The 24,958-nt window shown below is 33.9% G+C and overlaps 1 protein-coding gene across 1 annotated transcript; it reads right to left on the minus strand.

The window, feature by feature from the left end:
- Nucleotides 1-8,291: 8,291 nt before the first annotated feature.
- Nucleotides 8,292-11,218, minus strand: LOC103485477 (peroxidase 55-like). Its single transcript, XM_008443108.3, has 3 exons — nt 10,946-11,218; nt 8,994-9,185; nt 8,292-8,920 (listed from the first exon to the last, which is right to left on the minus strand). The coding sequence occupies exons 1-3, from the start codon at nt 11,195-11,197 to the stop codon at nt 8,357-8,359; spliced, it is 1,008 nt and encodes a 335-aa protein (XP_008441330.1). The 5' UTR covers nt 11,198-11,218; the 3' UTR covers nt 8,292-8,356.
- Nucleotides 11,219-24,958: the final 13,740 nt, after the last annotated feature.

Consider the following 24,958-nt stretch of genomic DNA (forward strand, 5'->3'; position numbering starts at 1 on the left):
TGCAAATGGTACCGCTGGCCTCTGTACGGGGCGAGAAACCCCTCCGCGTTTGGATATCCAGCATCGCACAGATAATAATATCCTGTTATTAAATGGTTTGTTTATGAACTTTAAATAGGTAAGTAGGAAGCGACGGTGTTTTATTATAAACAAGATATACCCTTTGGCACTTGTAGTCCATTTTCTCGTGAAATCGCATCACGTAGGATCCGCGAGTCTGCTGCAGATCCTTCCCAACCGGCGAGGACATAAACGAAATCCCCTTTCGTGTCACAGACCCCAAGAACGTTTGTGGCAATTTCCCCCTTACGCGTTCTGAAAGTAGGCCGATCTCCTGCGGGGACGTTCACCTTTATGTACGTCCCGTCTAACGCGCCAAGGCAGTTCTGCAGGTTGAAAGAAACACGATGAATTAACTGCGATATACCTAAAGGTCAATTATAGTGAACTTCTACGATGCCCACCTCAAAACACTTCCAACGTTGATCATTGCAGTTACTTGTTACCGGAATAGGTCTCTTTATCAACTCCTCGTACAGTCGAAGAACAGCCAACAATACGATGTTGAAATGTCGAGATACTGTCTCACCGGAGCGTACAAATTCTCGTTGTATGACGCGGTTCTTCACGTCATGAGTGAGGACGTGCAAGAACATTGCTACCATTTCCTCAACATCGACAATTTCAGTTGAAGAAAGACCAGCGACATTTTTAAGTAAATGGCATAGAATTGCGAATGTTCGCCTATCCATCCGTGTGCTTTGTCGACACACAAGATCTGACTCGTGTATCATGCGAAAGTAAGCAAGCTCCCTAATTCTATGGCGTGTATCGGGTGGTGTATGTGGGAGACGCTTATTGTTGTTCATTAATAGCTCCAACGTTAGTAAAATCTGACGTTGGGCCAACGTGAATGCAGTTAGAACTCCAATAAGTGTTTGTTCATCCATTACAATGTATGTAAAGTTCCCTAAAAACATGTACTATTTAAATTAGTACAATATCGATATATTGTAAAAAGATATGTAAACTTAGTAATATCCATATTTAGTAAAACTATAAACATAGAACAAAATAATTAGATTATGACTGACGAGAACATTGAAAACCGAACAATAAAGAAGGTTATTTCAACAATTTTTACAATCTATTTTACTTCTAAAATAAGTATTTTAAAAATAGAAATGAAATTGGTTGAAAAAAAAAAATTCAACAAAACATAAATAAGGTTAAAATAAAATAAAAAAGTATGTGGTGAAAACATATTAATAAGTTTGTGGTTAAAATACAATTTCATACAAATGTGTGAGAATAAAATAACTTTAGAAATAGTTGAAGTTTCATTAGTTTTAAATTAAATATAAAAATTGGTATTAAATGAGGCTTAAGAACATTAGAATGGAGAATAGGAAAAATGTTTGAAAATCACCAACATTTATTTTCTTTCTTTAACGTCACAATATGCTACATAACCTATTTTCTTTTTTCTTTTTAGGAAAAAACCTATTTTCAATGCATATATATTTTTTAACCTAATTATTTCACAATATGCTACATAACCTAATTATTTAGAATGTATATGAATTTTTTTATGACTTCTATATTGCTCATAATTACTAATCTCAATATTTGATCTTCAAATATAAATTAACAAAATACCAAATATTTGAAGTGAAATAAATAATATATCATTTCTGTTTTTTTATGAAAGAAATAAATACATTTTCGTTGGAGAGTTTTTGTATCTCTATTTTCTCAACCTATGTCCATTTTATTAGGTCTTACAACTTGCAAAACTTTTTATAAGGCCACGAACTCTCAATTATATATACAATAGTTTTTATTAGACTTTTTAATTATTTGTTGGTAGAAAAATAAAAGTTAGAATTTATGTTTAAAACGCTTTGGAATAAATTATGAAAAAAAAATGTGATTAAACTTTGGAACGTGTGTACTAAATTTTCAAAGCTTCAAACACATTTGTACAAACTTTATTACTATATAGAAAAAAAATTGTTAAAAAACAGAAAATTAAAAGGATACATTATGTAACAAAATTAACCCGAATGTTCTATATACAAAATGTTAATTATAAAATTATACAAAACCGGAAAAAAAATGAACAAAAATAAAATACATTATCAAAGCCTACAAACGGCTATTACAAGAGTACCTCTTCAAATAATTTCGAACTCCTTCGTCGCAACGTCCTACATAAGAGAAGAATATGATTATTATTTGTAATTAAAACACAATAAAAAACGTATGAAAAAAATTAAATATACATACCTTTTTAGGACGAAAAATTAAACTCCAAATGAAGATTGAATCGGGAAACCGTAAAAATAAGATTGATTTTAATTTAGTAGCCTCAGAGTTTTGATTCCATTCAAAATAGTGAATGGAATTCCATCATAGTTATAGAAAAAGAAATAAAGGACAGAAATGTATAGAAAACATATCGCAAAAACCATACACTAAAAAGACATGGAAGAGACAACCTACATGGTAACGATAATGAATACAAAAGATAAGTTACAAGCACATAGAGGGTACAAAAGACACATGGTAACAGTAAAGAAGAAGATGACTTACAAAATATAACTTAGAACCACAGAGATGATACAAAGAGAGAGAAGAATGCAGTGAATCAAAAGAGGAAAGGTGCCAATATATAGGGGAAAGATGGGGCAAGTTGATAGGACTTGGAGGGAGGTCAACAAAAATATAAAGACCAAAATAGCAAAGTACAGCCAACTATCAATAAAATACAGGCCCTATCTCTCTGCAACTGACATAAAGCATAGCATAGTCAAAGGCTATATACTGAAACCTATAACAAAACCATACCCTACAAAAACATGGAAGAGACAACACTGGAGAGAAAGGAAGAAGAGACAACACTGGACAGAAAGAATACAGAGAAGAGTGAAATAAATTTTGTAACAGAACAATAAAACAGAATAGAAGAGTGAAATAAATTTTGTAACCAAATGTGAAGTCAAATCCATACACTAAAAAGACATGGAAGAGACAACAGTAAAGCAATAAGACATGGCAAAAGAATACAAAGAATACATATAGAGAACAATACAAGAATTGAAAAAGAATGTAACAAATTTTAAAATGAAACAATTGTACACAGAGAGGTAATAATAAAACAATTGTAAAAAAAAAACAACAATTGTAAGAAAATTGGTAAGAATACAGAGAAGACATCTTACACAAATTGAGTATTACACAAATTCGAACTCATCATGGCCGGAACTACATACATTCATTAAAAGATAACACATAGGTAAAAAATTCAGAACACAGAATACATAGGTAAACAATAGAGAACAGACAACACAAAGGTAAACAATACAGAACACACAACACATAGGTAAACAATACAGAACACACAAGACATAGGTAAACAATACAGAACACACAAGACATAGGTAAACAATACAGAACACATAACACATTGGTAAACAATATAGAACAATTCAGCACAAATTTGAACTCATCATCGGCTTTAAAAAAAGTGGATTGAGAACTCCAAACCTCCCTACCAAGCTCCAATGGCAGAGTGAAGAATCTGTCCTATTGCCAATCGAAGGACCCGAGAGCATAAACGAACCACGGCGGCAAGGAGGTTTGAAGGAGCCAAAACCCACGATTCCAAAAAGAAAATCGTGTTCGGAGCCAACGAATTCATCGGCTTCAACGAACACAGAAGCCCTTTCGGAGTGAGAGAGACGGATGAGAGAGATTTAGAGAGAGATTCGGCGTAACGAAATCTGGTTTCATTGCGAAAACGCAAGGGCAGAATGGATTAAAGGTTGAGGGAGAAGACGAAACGAACGATGGATTAAAGGATGAAACGGAAAAAACCAAAATCGACCGGACAAAAGAGAAGGAACAGAAACCCTAGAAAAGTTGAGGGAGAAGACGAAACCATCGAATGGATTAAAGGATGAAACGGAAAAAACCAAAATCGACCGAACAAACGAGAACGAACACAAACCATAGAAAACTTGAGGGAGAAGACGAAACAAACGAATGGATTAAAGGATGAAACGAAAAAAACCAAAATCGATCGGACATTCGATGAACGAACACAAACCCTAGAAAACTTGAGGGAGAAGACGAAACGAAACATGGTTTCCATGCGGGAGATGACAGAAAGAAAGAAAAAGGAAAAAATATCGAGGAAGAAGGGTTGAGAAGAAGATGAAATCGGTTTGAAGGAAAAATCGAAGACGGATTGCGCTGAAGGACGAAATGAAATCGGTTTGAAGGAAAAATCGAAGACGGATTGCGCTGAAGGAGGAAACCGGATTCACGAACACGCGTATCGCCGTTCAAAGGGGAAGACTGAAATCGTGTTAAGGAAACCCTAAAACTAGGGTTTCCTTAACATTGGGCCCAAACGGGGGTTAGGGTTGGGCTAACCTAACCCCACAGCCCAAACCCTAACCCCAAACACCCTCTTGAATATTCGCTTCTACTTAGTTTTGCTTTAATTTTCTTCTATTTACTCACTCTTTGCCTTATAATTTGTACTAGTTTGTTTAAATTTAACATTATTAAACTCTTACTTTATTATGTTGCAATATTGTTAATACTTTGTAATGTTAGGACAATCTCGAAGATATGAATGTAGGGGAGCAAAAAAAAAAAAAAAAAAAAAAGATGCAATGTCAATTTGATGAAATCAAGTCAATAATGCTTTTAGTTCTTTTTTCTTTTAATTTGTTGTACATGACTACAACCATTAATTTTTATATATAAGAGAGCAAGAAATGTGAGAATATCAATCAATAGGTAATTGCATCATAATTTGCATCACAATATCCTTCTAATAGGGTAGGAAATTTGTTAAAGTTCAAAGAGTAATTTATCGTCCCTTTAAGATATCTCAATAGATGGCGAAAAGCATCCCATTGGTATCTATTAGGATTATGTGTGTATCTATTCAATCTACTAATAACATATGCAACATTCAATCTAGTGTAGTTCATTAAATACATAACACTACCTATGATTTTTGCATATTCAGGTTGAGACACACTATCTCCTTTATTCTTCTTAAGATGTTTACTAGCATAACAGAGAGTTCTTACTAGAGAAACATCAAAGAAATCAAATTTATTTAATATTTTCTCGGCTAACCATTTCTGTTTTTCCTGATTTTAACACCAAAAATTACGTCTACTTCTCCTAGGTCTATCATTTCAAAGTGTGATGAAAGTAACAACTTGGTATTATTTATCAAATCCATGTTTGTTCCAAAGATTAACATGTCATCAACATATAAACATATTAATATGCAATCAGCTCCAAACAACTTAGAATAAACACATGTATCTAAGGAATTTACTTTAAATCCATTATTAATCAAAATATTATTAATTTTTTCATACCATTGTTTAGGAGTTTGCTTGAGACCATATAGAGATTTTCTAAGTTTACACACTTTATTTTATTGACCAGCAATTTTGAACCTTTCTGGTTGTGTCATATAAATTTATGCTTCTAGGGAATTTTGCTTGAGGCTATGTATGGCAGTTAATGCAATCAAGACCCTAATTGTGGTTATCTTAGTTATAGTTAAAGGTTTTAAACCCTACCATAAACTTTTTCAATGCAGGAAATGGTACCTTAATTAGCCTAGCATCTCCACACCTTATAGTAGGAGAGATTGGTGCATATCCTTTCCAAAGTTCGTAAGGAGTTTTGTCTAGCTTTTTGTGGGGAACCCTGTTAAGAACAAAACACATAGACAACACTTCCCCCCCCCCCCCCCCACACACACACATTATCAGATAGACTAGAGCTTAACAACATGACATTGAGGCTCCAGTATCGAGAATCTAGTCAGTCTTGTTTTCTATCAGGTTGACCTCCACAATAGCTGCTATGACCTCATCATCTTGTTTTGCAAGATTGGCTTGAGGTGTTGGTTTCTGGTTTGGTCTCCCTTTCCTTTGGTTGCATTAGTATGACTTGTGTCTTTCCTTTCCGTATATATAATAGACTAGCTTCTTCTTCTTGATTTGTCCCCTAAGAGTCTTGAATTGTCTCTTTTTTTAGTTTTCTCCTTTATGCCCTTTATCCTGCTTGATCATCGAAACATTATGGCAGAGAGCGAATGTCGAAACAGGACGACGCGTGCACATTGAACGAAAGAGTTCGGCGACAATGACTGTGTAAGAGGTTTACACGTGTCCAGGCACTTGGCATTGAATGTGAAAGGGATGAAAGATAAATTACTAAAAGTATAGGTAATAAAAAATTACATCTTTTTACATGCAAGTGCAGCTTCACAAGCTCAAGCTCGTCCGATCAAACGGACAACGATAGCGCGTGTGGTGACAAGGTTATACTATCACCACCAACTTAGTTTGAAATCCCCTTTGAAGGTTTAAGTATCTATACCCACTTTCCACTTCAAAGATTAGCAATCTGGAAATATTAACTTAACTTTGCTATTTGGACCAAAATCTACGAGTCATTTCAAACATAAATTTCCAACAAAAATATAAAAAGATAAAAAAAAAACATTTAAATAGCTTCTTGTTTTCTAGAGTTATCAATCTAACAAGTAAATTAACATAACAATACTGAGAAACATGCATAGTTAGTCTTTATAGTTTATAGTCGATAATCACTAGTCTAGCTAGTAAATTCCAACATTGAATCGAAAATTTAAAGGCCGATCCAAACATAACCCAAATTCAATCCAAGTCTAACATCTAAAGTCAATAGTTGACCAAGCCAATCCAATCAATAATTAAGGTTCGTAGGACATGTGCCTTTGATTATTTGAGTTGGATCGACTCAACCCTAGCCCAATGATGAGGTTGGGACACTCTAGCTTCTAAAGTTAGTATCAAGTGGCTAGCTTATTTAGTAGCTAGAGAGAGTATCAAAGGTTGAACCACCATCGATTAATTTGACCATTTAATCATGATATTTGGCAAAATGTTTAAAATACTTTTAATTTCTTTTTATTGGGTCTTTTTTAATGAGCCCCTGAGAGTACATATATTTGTACAAAATTTTTAAAATATAATTTTCTACCTATAATTTATGATCTAAGAAATGCATTAAATTAAATTTAATACATTGATCATGGAAGTAATTTTAATAGATACTAAGCCTATTTTGAGAATGTTTCTCTTCGAATTTTTATAACTCTCTGAACACAAAAATTGAAATTTAATTTTATGATATTATACCAAGTAGGATGAAAAACATTTGATTATGTTGAAAGCTCTTGATTTAATTTCAAATTTGAGAACAAAGTATTTAAATTAAAGTCTCCCACGTAACTTCCTTAAATTTGAAATCAATAAGTTATCCAACTGCTCCATAATATATATATATATATATATATATATATATATATTTATGTTCAACCAATGTTGTTTTCAAAATATTACGTGCGTATATATCTTGATTATTAGCTATATATCTCATATTGCAAGTTTTCATTAATTTAATGATCTCAAGCTGTTAGTTTATAGAATGGTGTGGTTATATTAATATATTCTTGTGGTTGTGGCCAACTAAACAAAAAGTTGGTAATCTCATCTCCAATTATTTAATTATATACACCTGGATTAATATTCAACCTCCTATCACATCAAGAACGAACGAAGAAAATTACATGTCGGTTTATATATTGTTTAGTTTGAACATAAATCATCTTGGATTCCATTGTCTTGAATTTCTAGTGACAAGCGAGAAAAAAAAAAAATTTAACTTTGAAAACCTATTAATAGCTTAGTTTTGGTCATTTAAAAAGTACTTTTTCCTTTGTAAAATGGTTGAATAAACTACCATAATGGTTTGGTCGGTTTTGATCCACTTCTATTGGGTCACACACAGCTTATTACCCTTATATAATTTTCAATACAAGCATTGTTATTGCTTTGGTGTTGGCTATACATTGAAGTGTTTCATGGTAACTTTATTCTTCATCTTGTCTCACATATTATTGTTTAATAATTAGGGTTGGCACTTTCAAAAAAGAAAAAGAAAAAAAGAAGAATAATTGTGAAGCAAGAAGTATTCTAAATCTTGAATAATCATAATAATACTCTTTGATCATCTTGAAGCATTGCCTTATTCACGAGAAATGATTCTTAAGAAAATCTAAGTTTTACAAGTAAAGTGGTTTTTACATAAAACTAGAAAGATCAAGTCTGGAATCTAACATTCATTATGACTACGTTGCAATATGTCAGTCTTTTATTTAGATATAAATACAACCTTGTAATTACTTGATAATTAAAGTATTTGATGGTAATTAACGAGTGGGTTTATTAATTAATTGATAAAAGAAGTTTTTGTTTAGAAAGAATCAATTGAAAGCAGTACAATCTCTTCTTATCTCTCCAGCCTTCCCCGTCTTAACCCCCACTCTCCCAAGCTTCCTCATCGCCCCCACAAACGCCGCATTAAACTCCCCTCCCTTATTCGCAAATCCCACCACCGTCCCCTTCGATGCCGAGTTCGTGAACAGAACCTCATCTGATCTAAACAATCCTTTTCCCTCCACCAGATTTCGGTAATATGCATTGTCGAAACTGTCCGGAGTACTCGGATCCAGCTTCACCACCACCCCTGGATCTACATTCCGAGGGCACGCTTGCTTCAGCTCTTCTGCGTAAGCAGGGTTAAGCGACGGGTCTACACCGGAAGCAGAGAAGAGTCGATCCGAGAAGCGGTTGCAATGGGAGGCACCGATGGTGTGGGCGCCGGAGAGGGCGATCATGTCGGTTTGGGACAGCCCGTGTTTGGCGAACATGGAAGTCAGTGAGTTAAGGTCGAAATTTGGGGATGGTAAATTGCCGTCCACGCGTGAGGCTTTGGAGATTAAGCCGTCGCGACGTCCTAATTCGACGTTGAAATTTGGGCCTCCGGCCTGGGGAGATGGGAATTGATGAAGGATTAGGTTTAATTGAAATTGTGAGGATGAATATGATCGAGAGACTTACGAGGACGACGGCGTCTCTGGCGGCGAGAGCTAAAATGTCGGCGCAAGAGACTCGGCCGGGGCAAGCGGCTTCGACGGCTTGCTTAGCCTTGACGACGGTGTCGAAGCCATCTCCGGCGAGGGAAAGGTTATCTTGAGCGTCCTTCTCGGCGTCTCCGCTTGGCGATGAAATCATGACGGAAGCATCGCATCCCTGCCGCGACGAGGAAACCCAACCAATGCATAATATACATAAATTTAATAAATAACAATGTAATGGAAAATTAAGAACAACAAACGTTTACAACAATATATATATATATATATATATATATATATATAATAGATACATATATATATATACACATACGTGTATATATATACACATACCTATATATATACATACATATATATACATACATATATATATATATATATATTTGTGTGTTTACGTGATGTTTATATTATATATGTTTTTGTTTAAACATATATATATACTTATTTATCAAAAACAAAAGTGGGGAATATTTCTTTGCGGAGAATTCGATCACTACGAAATCTTTGTGGAAAACTCTCGCTTTGTTTTATGTGGAAAGATTCGTAAGGATGGAGAATGGAATAGGAGGGCGGGGATGGAGACGGAGAATGGCATCCTTGCTCCTCCCATTCCGTCTCGTGGATATCTTTAATAAGACTTCGTCAATACGAATAAAAGAGCATAACATATAACATAAAGCATAGTGAAAAAGAAATAAAATGGCAAGTTGGATGAAATTAAATATTAGGTGAAAATCGATTAAAAAAAATTATTTTATCTCAATATACTTCAACTTATTTTAAAGTAAGACCAAAATTAATTATTTCTAAAATATAGTAAAAATCCTTTTCCATTGAAGGAGAAAAATTGATCAAATTCTTTTCTTTTTTTTATACATAAAAATGACATTGATTCGTGATCTTTTTCAAAAAATATGGTATAGGATTATCACCTTCAAAAATTAAAATAGTTAAAATAATATTAATTCTATAAATATAATAAAATACCAAAATAATTATGGTCGAGGTAATTAATAAAATCAAAAAACTCATGAAATCGGTTATTTTTGAAATATTTCAAATTTATCATTTATTTCTGCAATTTTTCTTTTCCTTTTCAATCTTCTTTTTCTCTTCTCCAACAATTTTTCTTTTATATATTTTTTCTAAAATCATAATACTTGTTTTCAATCAATCATAAATCTTGTATTATTTTTTTTTAAAGCGTTACACGATCTTGAAAAAAAAATCGTTAGATATTAGTACATGATTGTTTGGGTGTTGATATACGGTATAAATATTTTATGGGTTTGTTATGTTTTTTAAAACCCACTCTAAATTTTTCATTGAAAATAATATAAGCTATATATAATATAATATAATATAAATAGAGTTTATTTAATATATAATGAAAAATATAAAAATAATTAATTGCATATACTATTATACTAAGAATGAACAAATTGGTTTGTTTTAATTAAAATTTTATCCTTGCCCACATATAACTTGACGCATTTGGATATCTTACACATTCCTCACAACAAATAAAGCAATATAACCTTAGCTTGGATTTCCAACCTAACAACCTCTGCCTAAAAGATCAAAACATTTCTTTTTTAAATTATTTATCATAAAGTTAAATATACCAAAATTGTTTTCTTATCTTTTAAAAACACATCAATTAACTTCTGATTAACCTAAAAAATGTTCAAAATACGTTATCACATTAAAATAAAAATTAAAAAAAAAAAGTGTAAAAAAAGGAAGAATATATGGATCATATATACTAGTAAAACAAAACTGGAATATTGACAGAACCATTTAGTAAACGAGGAAGAATGAGTTATACATAAATAAAACTTAGAGGAGATGGAAGATACTCATCCAACATTTTCTCAGTGTTAGGATGGTTAAACTATATTATATATATATATATACCTCAACAAAACAGTCGTGGAAGAAGAGACGGAGAGTAGCAGGAATGGTAATGATAGTTTGAGAGAACTTGTTTCGAACCGCTTGTCTCACTATTTGCTCCAGCTTTGGACAAGTGGATTTATAAAAGTTTTCCACCAACTGCCCTTCTCCTCTTTCCACAAAAATCCCCATTAAAACGATCGACACCAGAAACCAACGCATTCTTCTTCCTCCCAATTCATCCATATCTTCCCTCTCTATTATATTACTCATCTCTCTATTCTTTTCAGTTTCATACCCATCAATACCATTTTCACTCACTCACCCATTTATTCCAAAGTCCTAGTGGTCTCTTTTCAGCTTACGTGTCCCATTTCTTTCTTTTCTTTTTGTCATTTTAGTCCAATATATTCCACGTCATAATTTTATATAAATTAATAATGCCGCCACCTCTTAACACCTTCCTTTGGCTTACTGTTTTTATTTCAACCCTATCCACCTCTACTTCCCTTTCTTATACATAAAATCCAATCATTAACATCTCTAACAAAAAACAACACTACACAATCATACTCACATTCAATAATCCACCTCATAACCCTATTCACTTTTTTTGGAAAAATGACTCTCTTTCTACTTCAAATTTTGAGAAAAATATACGGGTTCCTTTAGTCCTTAAATTTAAAAAATGCATACTTGTTTATATCACATTTTAAATTAAAAAAAAAATAATTAAAAATTATATCCTTTCTAAAACTATTTTTTTCTAATTTTAAATATGAGTTTTTCTAAAAATAGAAAAAAATATACCACCTATTTACACTCAACAAAACCAATAAAAGATAAATTTATAAATGTAAATATTTTATCAAATTTTATATTTTTTATAATTTTTTTAATATAAAATATTTTTATAAATTACTCGAGGATTAAAATTGTGCATTTTGAAATTCATGCATTAAAAGTAAGTCCATTATTATAAACTAAGGACAAAAAGAAAAAAGATAAATTTCTAAAACTCAAGGAAAAAAAATACATATCTATTAGAATTAATGGACTAATTAAAGAGGTAATTAATTCTTTTTTTGTTGACTTTACGACAACTTCATCTATACATAATTTTATTTGGGACTCCAATTATGAAAGCAAGTAGTCTCTTAAAATATAATAATTGTTTGTTATTATTGAGATGGATATGATACAAACGACATATGTTTCTTTCATTCTCTTATAATTAACTTGTGAGATTGCTTTCTTCCTCCAATATTTTATCAAATACTCTGCTTAGTCTTCCCAATGATAAAAATATATAATTTGGTTAATCTCAATTATCTCTTTCTTACAATGTTTAATAAATTAAAAGCTTCTAAAGTTTTATCCAAAAATCAGAATAGTTTAAGATGAGATTTGAAAGTGGGGTGTTTAGTTAGTAGAACTTTTATATATATAGATATATATGTTTAGATCCATTCGTTGATATGAGTCCATTAAATTCTATCAATAATAAATTTTGTTGTTTAAAAATATTATTATATACTTAATTGTTATACTTAAAAATGCTACTTAATGCAATTAAGGTCATGTTTATTCCGATAGAAATGTAATAGATCAATGGAAATTAAAAAAAAAAAAAGTGAGTTCCATTTTATTATTTTTGGGATTGTTTTTTTGTGTTGTACTGACACAATGGATCCTCTACATCCAAATCTGTAATGAAATAACACAATCAAATTGATGAGTTGATGGTGCTTGACCCAAATACATCTAAGAATTACGTTCTATATATCATTACCATTATCAATATACGACTATCATTGATGTTAATTCTATACTCCTACAGGTGAAATTTTTTCATTTTGATATCTTTAATGGTTACCGTTGCAATACTAATAATACTACTTGACTCTTTAGAGATAGAGTTAACGATAATAACAATAGAAAATTTTATAAAATTAATAATTTTAATTAAGTAACGTTTGCAATTCAAATTCATTAATGTTGATCCATCAATAAAATTTTGTTACGATTAAATCAAGTTTATTATAGTTGGACAAAGGTGGGGTATATATATTTTTCCCCGCAAACGGACACATTCAAACCGCAATAGAATATAACTTTTTTCAAAACTACATTCTTTGTCACATTATTGTTATCATTCTAGCTGCCATGCTTATTTCAGTGAAATTAAAGTCTTCATTGCAAATAGTTTTCAATCGCTTTCATTTAACATTGAACTACAAACTAATTTCATATATCAAAATTTCAGTTTTCTACTTAATAAAGTTATATTTTAAATACCAAACGGAACATTATTTTGATGGACCTACAAATTGTGTCTTTCTACACCATAAGAGGCGTGAGAAATTTGAACTTTTTTGTTCGCGTATTAACTAAAAGAAAACGGTTTAATTACATTGTTAGACGTTATTTGTGAAAATTTAGTTAACACGATTTTTGTTATATGTTACTTGCATTATTAGCTAGGAATTATGGGATGCATGTAATCAATCAAACGTATTGTACATAGAATATTATTTTTAATAATAAATTAATGTCGAAGATATATTATTGTTTTAGGAAAACTTTTCACGAGATGTTTTTACTGTGTATCTTGTTGAAAAAAATGGATTTGATTTTAAAAGTCAACGTTAGAGCAATGTTGGAAGCTCCAAATTTGTTGTCATCGTTAGGGTTAGGGTTGTTTTTGGTTAACAACCTAAATTTTGCTTTTATGTCTTTTTAGATTCATCGAGATCAATAAATATGTAATATATCCCATGTTCACGATTTAGAATTCAGATATACGGTTGACCCCAAAAGTTGTTCTATCACAAACCAATACGGATTTTTTCATCATGTTTTGTTAATTTTCTTTCACATGTATCATAGGAAAGTTTTCCGAACGTCGTCCATCATAGAATTGTTCCATGCTGAGTACACTAAACTTTAGGGTGCGTTTGGGGGAAGGGTTGATTTAGGGAAGGGTTAGTGTTAAGATAAAACTAGTGTTAAGTTAAACCTAGTTTTATCATAACCCTTGTTTGGGGGAAGGGTTTAAAAAGGTAGTTTTATGATAATATGTGTTTGGGGGAAGGGTTAGGTGGGAAGAGTTAATGGGGATTTTATGATAAAATGTGTTTGGGGGAAGGGTTAGGTGGGTAGGTTTATGTGGATTTTGTGATAAATTTTATTTGGGAAAATTGTTAAATGGGTTGGGTTAATTAATTTTTTATGTGGTATAATATTTTTAAATTCAATTGTAAATATCATAAAAAAATTATTGCATATTTTTTTACGAAATCCTCGAATCCGTATTATTCTCCTATTTTATTTGTTGTATGTGTAATGTTATTAAATTAATATATACAGTTGGCCAAATTAAAATAAATTTCTGAACATATTGTGATAAATTTATTACAATTAATTTCTTATAAAGATAAAAAAATTATTCAATATTTCTAATGGGCGATAGCGAAGTCATCCAATTTTAAACCTATATAAATAGCCGTTATAACGCTTTTCGAAAATTGTGACTAGTTTCTTTCATTTAAAATAAACATTACGAATGAAGAAAAGAAGTTCTTGACAATACAAAATGCATAAATAGTGAACATGATACAGAAAAAAACGTAACGAAATAATAAGCAACACAGGTCACTACAAACAGAAACTATCTCTCTATGTCTCGTAGGAGGACTCTACAGAAGCCCTCCCTTTCATCCTCAGGCATGAGTACGAAACCCCGAAGGTCGTCCATACGAGACAAAAGATGCCTTTGCAATAACGCCCTATCCAAACTCGTAAGTTCTGGCATCTCACGCAATATGCGGAAAAATTCCGTGCGCACGTGGTTGTCATTTGCAAGGTTGCGTGCTGGCCACTCCGCAATCTGCCTGAGTTGCTCGTTTGTTTGGTCGAGCGCCAGATGTATCGCTTCAAGCTCGAAGTCTCGCTGACTTCCCCTCTTCCTCTTCGATCCACTTGATCCGGTCCTACCCTCTGAAGCGCGAGAAGGTCGGGATGCACGTACATCGTCCTGCGAGATGTCAACTCCCTGGCTGTACACGGGCGGGAAGTCCTCGTTTCCATCCCCCATATCAAATCTGTCATATCCGCCACTGGCTCGTTAGACCCCACGTCCGCGAATGTCTCAGCGAACCGACCGGTCGCCCTATCGCGACCAAATACATATGTAAGCTCGTCGTAATACGGGAATGGTTTGTTCAGGAGTCCTTTCGCTGCAGGATGCGACTGCGGGCAGAAAAAAAAATATGACGTATGAGTACTAATTGAAAAATTGTTTACTAAATGTAAATTGTGAACGTTGTGTGACGTTTAAATTATATTCCATACCCTAACCCAATTATCGAATAATTCCTTCTCCGCAACGATGCATTTCTCTTCATCGTTCCACCTAAAGCCACTGCACGCTGGGCCCCGCATTTCGGCAATGGCCTGGAACGTTCGCTTCAGTGTCTTGATCCTACAATCAATTACAGTTGTTGCTCGTACCTGCATCCAGGTAGTTTCTCTGCCATCATGCGTACCAACTGCGCAAGGTATCCTGGGCGGAATGTACCGTTATCTGATTTCCAGCCCCCCATTGACACTAGCTCCATTAAACATTCGACAAGAGTCCCCTCCTCCTCCCTCGTCCAAACATGTCTCGGTGCACGATTTGAGGTTGACATACTGAGAATCAGAAATTAGAAAAAATACATGCAGTACATAAGTAATTTCACCATTAAACTCCAAAGTAAAATAGACATGAGACAAATTATGGCACGCGTACAATACATATGCAACAGGCCATATTAGTTTTTACAGTACATGTTAGACACGATAGAATTGCGATGAAGTCATAAAAAACTTGTTATCTAAATTTGTCTTAGTTAAGCGTTACGGAACTGCCAATCGGTGAACATCGATGCGGCTAGGTTGTCGCGCCACTGAGACCACTCGTTTGTTGTCTCAATGTACTGAATGTCTTCTGAAGCGGTGGTCGTTGCGTACGTGGAGTCTCCCTCGTCCTCGTCCTCAACGTCGTCGCAATATGTCATTTCCCTGTTGATCAAATTGTGAAGCAAGGCACATGCTAGAATGGTGCGACACTGGACTTGCAGGGGATAATACGACTTTCCACGAAGAATGGCCCAACGACCCTTTAGAACACCGTACGCGCGCTCAATAACATTCCTTGCGGAGGAGTGCTTCATGTTGAAGTACTCCTTTGCATTTGTTGGCGCATTTGCAGCACCACGCCACTCTTGCAAATGGTACCGCTGGCCTCTGTACGGGGCGAGAAACCCCTCCGCGTTTGGATATCCAGCATCGCACAGATAATAATATCCTGTTATTAAATGGTTTGTTTATGAACTTTAAATAGGTAAGTAGGAAGCGACGGTGTTTTATTATAAACATGATATACCCTTTGGCACTTGTAGTCCATTTTCTCGTGAAATCGCATCACGTAGGATCCGCGAGTCTGCTGCAGATCCTTCCCAACCGGCGAGGACATAAACGAAATCCCCTTTCGTGTCACAGACCCCAAGAACGTTTGTGGCAATTTCCCCCTTACGCGTTCTGAAAGTAGGCCGATCTCCTGCGGGGACGTTCACCTTTATGTACGTCCCGTCTAACGCGCCAAGGTAGTTTTGCAGGTTGAAAGGAACACAATGAATTAACTGCGATGTACCTAAAGGTCAATTATAGTGAACTTCTAGGATGCCCACCTCGAAACACTTCCAACGTTGATCATTGCAGTTACTTGTTACCGGAACAGGTCTCTTTATCAACTCCTCGTACAGTCGAAGAACAGCCAACAATACGATGTTGAAATGTCGAGATACTGTCTCACCGGAGCGTACAAATTCTCGTTGTATGACGCGGTTTTTCACGTCATGAGCGAGGACGTGCAAGAACATTGCTACCATTTCCTCAACATCGACAATTTCAGTTGAAGAAAGACCAGCGACATTTCTAAGTAAATGACATAGAATTGCGAATGTTCGCCTATCCATCCGCGTGCTTTGCCGACACACAAGATCTGACTCGTGTATCATGCGAAAGTAAGCAAGCTCCCTAATTCTATGGCGTGTATCGGGCGGTGTATGTGGGAGACGCTTATTGTTGTTCATTAATAGCTCCAACGTTAGTAAAATCTGACGTTGGGCCAACGTGAATGCAGTTAGAACTCCAATAAGTGTTTGTTCATCCATTACAATGTATGTAAAGTTCCCTAAAAACATGTACTATTTACAATTAGTACAATATCGATATATTGTAAAAAGATATGTAAACTTAGTAATATCCCTATTTAGTAAAACTATAAACATAGAACAAAAAAATTAGATTATTTCAACAATTGAAAACCGAACAATAAAGAAGGTTATTTCAACAATTTTTACAATCTATTTTAGTTCTAAAATAAGTATTTTAAAAATAGAAATGAAATTTGTTGGAAAAATAAATTCAACAAAACATAAATAAGGTAAAAATAAAATAAAAAAGTATGTGGTGAAAACATATTAATAACTTTGTGGTTAAAATACAATTTCATACAAATGTGTGAGAATAAAATAACTTTATAAAAAGTTGAAGTTTCATTAGTTTTAAATTAAATATAAAAATTGGTATTAAATGAGGCTTAAGAACATTAGAATGGAGAATGGGAAAAAAGTTTGAAAATCACCAACATTTTTTTCTTTCTTTAACGTCACAATATGCTATATAACCAATTTTCTTTTTTCTTTTTAGGAAAAAACATATTTTCAATGTATATATTTTTTTTAACCTAATTATTTCACAATATGCTACATAACCTAATTATTTAGAATGTATATGAATTTTTTTATGACTTCTATATTCCTCATAATTACTAATCTCAACATTTGATCTTCAGATATAAATTAACAAAATACCAAATATTTGAAGTGAAATAAATAATATATCATTTATGTTTTTTTATGAAAGAAATAAATACATTTTCGTTGGAGAGTTTTTTTATCTCTATTTTCTCAACCTATGTCCATTTTATAGTTCTTACAACTTGCAAAACTTTTTATAAGGCCACGAACTCTCAATTCTATATACAATAGTTTTTATTACACTTTTTAATTATTTGTTGGTAGAAAAATAAAAGTTAGAATTTATGTTTAAAACGGTTTGGAATAAATTACGAAAAAAAAATGTGATTAAACTTTGGAACGTGTGTACTAAATTTTGAAAGGTTCAAACACATTTGTACAAACTTTATTACTATATAGAAAAAAAATTGTTAAAAAACAGAAAATTAAAAGGATACATTATGTAACAAATTAACCCGAATGTTCTATATACAAAATGTTTATTATAAAATTATACAAAACCGGAAATAAACGAAAAAAAATAAAATACATTATCAAAGCCTACAAACGGCTATTACAAGAGTACCTCTTCAAATAATTTCGAACTCCTTCGTCGCAACGTCCTACATAAGAGAAGAATATGATTATTATTTGTAATTAAAACACAATAAAAAACGTATGAAAAAAAAATTAAATATACATACCTTTTTAGGACGAAAAATTAAACTCCAAATGAAGATTGAATCGGGAAACCGTAAAAATAAGATTGATTTTAATTTAGTAGGCTCAGAGTTTTGATTCCATTCCAAAAAAATGAATGGAATTCCATCATAGTTATAGGAAAATAAATAAAGGACAGAAATGTATAGAAAACATATAGCAAAAACCATAGACTAAAAAGACATGGAAGAGACAACGTACATGGTAACGGTAATGAATACAAAAGATAAGTTACAAGCACATAGAGGGTACAAAAGACACATGGTAACAGTAAAGAAGAAGAGGACTTACAAAATATAACTTCAAACCACAGAGAGGATACAAAGAGGAAGAAGAATACAGTGAATCAAAAGAGGAAAGGTGTCAATATATAGGGGAAAGATGGGGCAACTTGATAGGACTTGGAGGGAGGTCAACAAAAATATAAAGACCAAAATAGCAAAGTACAGCCAACTATCAATAAAATACAGACCCTATCTCTCTGCAACTGACATAAAGCATAGCATAGTCAAAGCCTATATACTGAAACCTATAACAGAAGCATACCCTACAAAAACATGGAAGAGACAACACTGGACAGAAAGGAAGAAGAGACAACACTGGACAGAAAGGAAGAAGAGACAACACTGGGCAGAAAGAATACAGAGAAGAGTAAAATAAATTTTGTAACAGAACAATAAAACAGAACAATAAAACAGAATAGAAGAGTGAAATTAATTTTGTAAGGAACTGTGAAGTCAAATCCATACACTAAAAAGACATGGAAGAGACAACAGTAAAGCAATAAGACATGGCAAAATAATAGAAAGAATACATATACAGAACAATAGAAGAATTGAAAATTAATGTAACAAATTTGAAAATGAAACAATTGTACACAGAGAGGTAATAATAAAACAATTGTAAAAAAAAAACAACAATTGTAAGAGTATTACACAAATTTGAACTCATCATGGCCGGAATTGCATACATTCATTAAAAAATAACACATAGCTAAAAAATTGAGAACACAGAATACATAGGTAAACAATAGAGAACAGACAACACAAAGGTAAACAATAGAGAACAGACAACACAAAGGTAAACAATACAGAACAACACAGAAGACATAGGTAACAATACAGAACACATAACACATTGGTAAACAATAGAGAACAATTCAGCAGAAATTATAACTCATCATCGGCTTTAAAAAAAAGTGGATTGAGAACTCCAAACCTCCCTACCAAGCTCCAATGGCTACGTGAAGAATCTGTCCTATTGCCAATCGAAGGACCCGAGAGCATAAACGAACCACGGCGGCAAGAAGGTTTCAAGGAGCCAAAAGCCACGATTCCAAAAAGGAAATCGTGTTCGGAGTCAACGAATTCGTCGGCTTCAACGAACACAGAAGCCCTTTCGGAGTGAGAGAGACGGATGAGAGAGATTTAGAGAGAGATTCGACGTAACGAAATCCGGTTTCATCGCGAAAACGCAAGGGCAGAATGGATTAAAGGTTGAGGGAGAAGACGAAACCATCGAATGGATTAAAGGATGAAACGGAAAAAACCCTAATCGACCGGACAAAAGATTACGAACACAAACCATACAAAACTTGAGGGAGAAGACGAAACCATCGAATTGATTAAAGGATGAAACGGAAAAAACCCTAATCGACCGGACAAAAGATTACGAACACAAACCATACAAAACTTGAGGGAGAAGACGAAACGAACGAGTGTATTAGAGGATGAAAGGAAAAAAACCAAAATCGACCGGACATTGGATGAACGAACACAAACCCTAGAAAACATGAGGTAGAAGACGAAACGGTTTGTGGTTTCCATGCGGGAGATGACAGAAAGAAAGAAAAAGGAAAAAATATCGAGGAATAAGGGTTGAGAAGAAGATGAAATCGGTTTCAATTTCAAAATCGAAGACGGATTGCGCTGAAGGACGAAATGAAATCGGTTTGAAGGATAAATCGAAGACGGATTGCGCTGAAGGAGGAAACCGGATTCACGAACACGCGTATCGCCGTTCGAAGGAAGAGTGAAATCGTGTTAAGGAAACCCTAAAACTAGGGTTTCCTTAACATTGGGCCCAAACGGGGGTTAGGGTTGGGCTAACCCAACCCCACAGCCCAAACCCTAACCCCAAACACCCTCTTAGAGTTTCTATCATGTTGATATATATATTTAGTGACTTTCAAGTCTTTTAAATCTCTCTTAACCTTATTTTAATATCTTTGGAATATCTCTCATTTAGATGGAATATATATTCATTCACGTTCCCTCGAATTATGCATAAATATAAACTTCACTCAAACCTAAATTACATTTCTAAAGTTGTTTTTCGAGTTTTGTGAATTCAGCCGGTGTTATTTCTAAAACTACATTTTATTATTGTATCCAAAATTTTAATATATTAGATAAAAATAAAAGATACTTAGAAAATGTTATAAACTCAATCCATTTTTTAAAAATTAAAATATGTATTATCTAGTTTGTTATAAATTAATTATATAATATCAGTGTTTATTGTGTCTTAGCTAATATTACTACAAGTCTACAACTTAACGTCAATGAAGTATCAAATCTTATTTAAACAATTTAATATCTAAATTTTGTACATGATATTAAATACACATTCGAAAAAATTACTTCATATTTTCTTTTATTTGTTAAAACTTCCCCTTTCTTCTATGAAGAAAAGAATCAAAAGATAATCACGAAGGAAATTTATTTAATGGGAGAATTAGAGAGTGGCACCTTTAATTTAGCATAATTTTATAACTCGTTATCTTTTCGTAAAGATAACAGTCCACTAAAATATTTATTGAACACTTTTAAAAATAGAAAAAGCCCACATATATAAGAAATACAAAAAATGCTATCGTGATTGGTTGGTCACTCCTGCGTAATATATTTGGTACGATCTTATACCAAAATCGTTTAAATTTGGATACAAAGTCATTTAAATTTGACTACCCAAATCTTGGTAGAGGATCGTTTAGATATGACTATTCTTTGGTAACGATCGTACACAATAGTTTAAATTTCGACTATTATATTTGGTAATGATTGTTTATATTTGATCATTTAAATTTGGGTAGCCATAATCTAAATGATTTTTTTTTCAATATTCTTTGCTAAACAATCGTTTAGATTTGGCTACAAGATCCTTAATTTAGATATTTTTTTTAAAAAAAAAGGAAACAGCTAGATAGGACTTAGGAGAGAACCTAAGACCGCTCTAGACACATAATTTTATTAATGAGGGGCTAGAGAAAAGCCCAAGAGCTAATTACAGAAGTTGCTAAGGTTTAAAGCAATTGTAGCAGCCGAATAATTTTTAAAATAAGAGTCCCTACTGCACCAATTTCCTATAAGAATTTTACAATCCTCCCACATATTGGCAGTTGTTTTATGAGAGCTAGAGATTCCAAAAATTCTAAGATTCCTTTCACACCAAATTTCCCAAAATAATGCTATAATTCCACAAAAAACGACCTTGTGTTTCGGGATGGAGCACTTTAGAGAACGGTAGAAGGAGAACATGTCCTCCAGTTCGTCGGTACTGAGAGCGAAATTGAGAGAATTCTGGAGAAAGGACCATAAGGGTTTCACAACTTCGCATTGAAGAAAAAGGTGGGTTCCTGATTCACTATCTTTCTTACAAAGCACGCACCAGTTGGGTTGAAGGGGAATCTTGGGCATTCTTTGCTGAATAACCTCCATCGTATTTATTCTTCTTTGAATCAGGCACCACATGAAGAACTTGATCTTCATTGGAATGGTGGACTTCCATATAATCTCAAGAAGCTTTGCTCGAGGGTCCCCTGGAGATTGATCTAGTTGCCGAGAGATCAAGACTTTTGCGGATGCAATGGAGAAAGAATTATTGCTGTCAGGATTCCAGGTAGGCTTGCTTGATCCTCTATTAGATCTCGGAGTAGGGAGAATCTCTAAAATTTTTGCCCATTTGCTTCTTTCTCTATCGTTCAGCTCTCTTCTAAAAATTATGTTTCATCGGTTATCGAATGTGTTCCACGCATCTTTAACTGAGATTTCTTTGTCAAGAGTAAGAGCAAAAAGTCTAGGATAGGCAGTTGAGAGACGACCTTCTAGAGACCAATTAGAATACCAAAAGGAGATTTGATCTCCATTATTCAGTTCCCAACTTTGATTACTTTTGAACCAATCAATGTTGTCAATGATAGATCTCCACGGGGCTTTAGAAGTAATAGAGGAGATGTTTGATGGAATGTCTCCTGGATAGTTGCCTTTATATTTGCATTGAATCAGTCTCCTCCAAAGGGCATTAGGTTCCGAGAGATAACGCCAGAGCCACTTAGTTAAGAGGGCTTTATTTGTCACATGAAGCCTTGAGGTACCCAGCCCACCCTCCTCTTTAGATTTAGAGACTTTAGTCCAGTTGATTAGGTGGGATCCTACAGATCCGTTATTACCTTTCCAAAGGAACTTTCTCCAGGATTTTTCAATGTTTTTGCACGTCATGGAAGGAGCTTGGAAAACAGATAGTTGATAAATAGGAAGACTGCTAAGGGTAGACTTGATTAAAGTGAGTCTTCCACCTTTTGATATCTGAGCATATTTCCAATTATTGAGCTTTTTTTGGATCTTATCTTCAACGTTGCGCCAAAAAAGGTTGGATTTTGGATTGCCACCAAGAGGAACTCCCAAGTAGGAGAGGGGGAGAGAGTGGCAAGGAATACCCCAAATCGAAGCACATTCTTTAGCTCTATTCACGGACACATTCATTGGCACCAGAGCTGATTTCAATAAGTTTATTTTGAGACTCGAAGCTCTTTCGAACAGAGATAAAGCCATTCTAAGGTTATTCAGAAAATAATCATTATCTTCTATGAAAAGAAGAATATCATCAGCGAAAAGGATGTGAGAGATGTTGCAATTACTGTTGAGAGATACCCCTTTAATTGCACCAGAACTTTCCAGATGTGATAAGAGACGACTAAGGTAATCCATGGCAATAACAAATAGAAAAGGGGAAAGGGGATCACCTTGTCTAAGACCTCTGTTAGCTTTAATACGACCTTGAGGTCTTCCGTTGACAATAACAGAGTAAGTGACATTGCTTATACATCCTCTTATCCACTTTCTCCAAAGGATTGGAAAATTCTTTTTCTCCAGGACAAAATCGATGAAATCCCAATTTAACTTGTCAAAAGCCTTTTCAATGTCAAGCTTCAAAATAAAGCCCTTTATCTTCTTCACCTTCCAAAAATCCACAGCTTCATTTGCCATTAGGATAGCATCAGTAATTTGGCGATTCTTGACAAAAGCTAGCTGGTTTCCTGAGATGGTGTCAGGAAGGGTGGTTTTTAACCTGTTTGAAAGAGTTTTGGCAATGATCTTATAGATGGACGTTGTTAGGCTGATTGGTCTGAAGTCTTTGGGATGAGAATAATCCTTCTTTTTTGGGATCAAAGCAATGTAGGTGTTATTCATATTCTTGTTGATAACACCTTTGTCATAAAAATCCTTGAATATGTCCAAGATATCCTCTTTTAGAAGATACCAGTAAGTTTTAAAGAAGGAGATAGGGAAGCCGTCTAGACCAGGAGTCTTTTTTCCATCTAAAGAGTTTATAACCCCTTTAATCTCATCTTCCAAAAAAGGGGCACAAAGGTGCGACCACTCAGAATGCTCTATCGGATTCCAATCTAGATTATCTATAAAAAGAGGATCACTTTTTGTAGAGCTTCTATAAATCTTTGAAAAGAATTTTATAAAAGCAGTTGATATACTGATGTTTGTATTCTGAATCAAACCTTCTTCATCCTGGATTTCATGAATGAAACTTCTCTTTTGTCTTGATGAGCAAATTCTATGAAAGAAGGAGGAGTTTTCATCTCCCTCCCTAAGCCAAAGCTTTTTAGCCCTTTGGTACCAGAATTGGGACTCCTTGAGAGATAGCTCGCTGAGATCAGCTTTTAGGGCTAGACGACGATTACTTTCCTCTTGAGTCAAAGGAGTATCCAATTCCTTTTTGTCAATAGAGTCCACTTCCCTTAAAATGCTATCTTTAGCATGGGTGAGAGAGTGTAATTTCTCCTTTTGCCAAGGTTTGATAAAATTTGCTAAAGACTTTAGCCTTTGGATGAAGGAGAAACCTGGATGACCATCTTGGATCGAGTTTTCCCACCATCTTCCCATGTTTCTTTTGAATTCTGGGTCACTGAGAGCTATGGAGTTTAAACGGAATGGGACAGGACCCCAACTAAGCTTGGTGTTGGAGTTTTCACAGACCAGAGGAAAGTGATCTGAAGTAGATCTAGGAAGGGTCCTTGTTGTGTGGGGACTGAAGAGATTTTCCCAAGTTGAGTTGTAAAGGAATCTATCAATTCTGGAAAAAGTAGGAGGATTCCGTAAGTTTGACCAAGTGAATCTATTGTTTATGAGGGGAGGATCTATCAGAAGATTGTTGGTGATGAAATTGTTCAACA

The sequence above is a fragment of the Cucumis melo genome, chromosome 3 (genome assembly GCF_025177605.1).
Source record: "Cucumis melo cultivar AY chromosome 3, USDA_Cmelo_AY_1.0, whole genome shotgun sequence".
Taxonomy (NCBI): Eukaryota; Viridiplantae; Streptophyta; class Magnoliopsida; order Cucurbitales; family Cucurbitaceae; genus Cucumis; species Cucumis melo.

Excerpts from the sequence above, each read along its gene's own strand:
- LOC103485477 (XM_008443108.3), bottom strand. The coding sequence starts at position 11,197 with ATGAGTAATATAATAGAGAGGGAAGATATGGATGAATTGGGAGGAAGA. Across the intron at positions 9,186-10,945 it reads TCCACGACTGTTTTGTTGAG|GGATGCGATGCTTCCGTCAT; the intron begins GTATATATATAT and ends TCGTCGCGGCAG. Across the intron at positions 8,921-8,993 it reads CCAGAGACGCCGTCGTCCTC|GCCGGAGGCCCAAATTTCAA; the intron begins GTAAGTCTCTCG and ends CCATCTCCCCAG.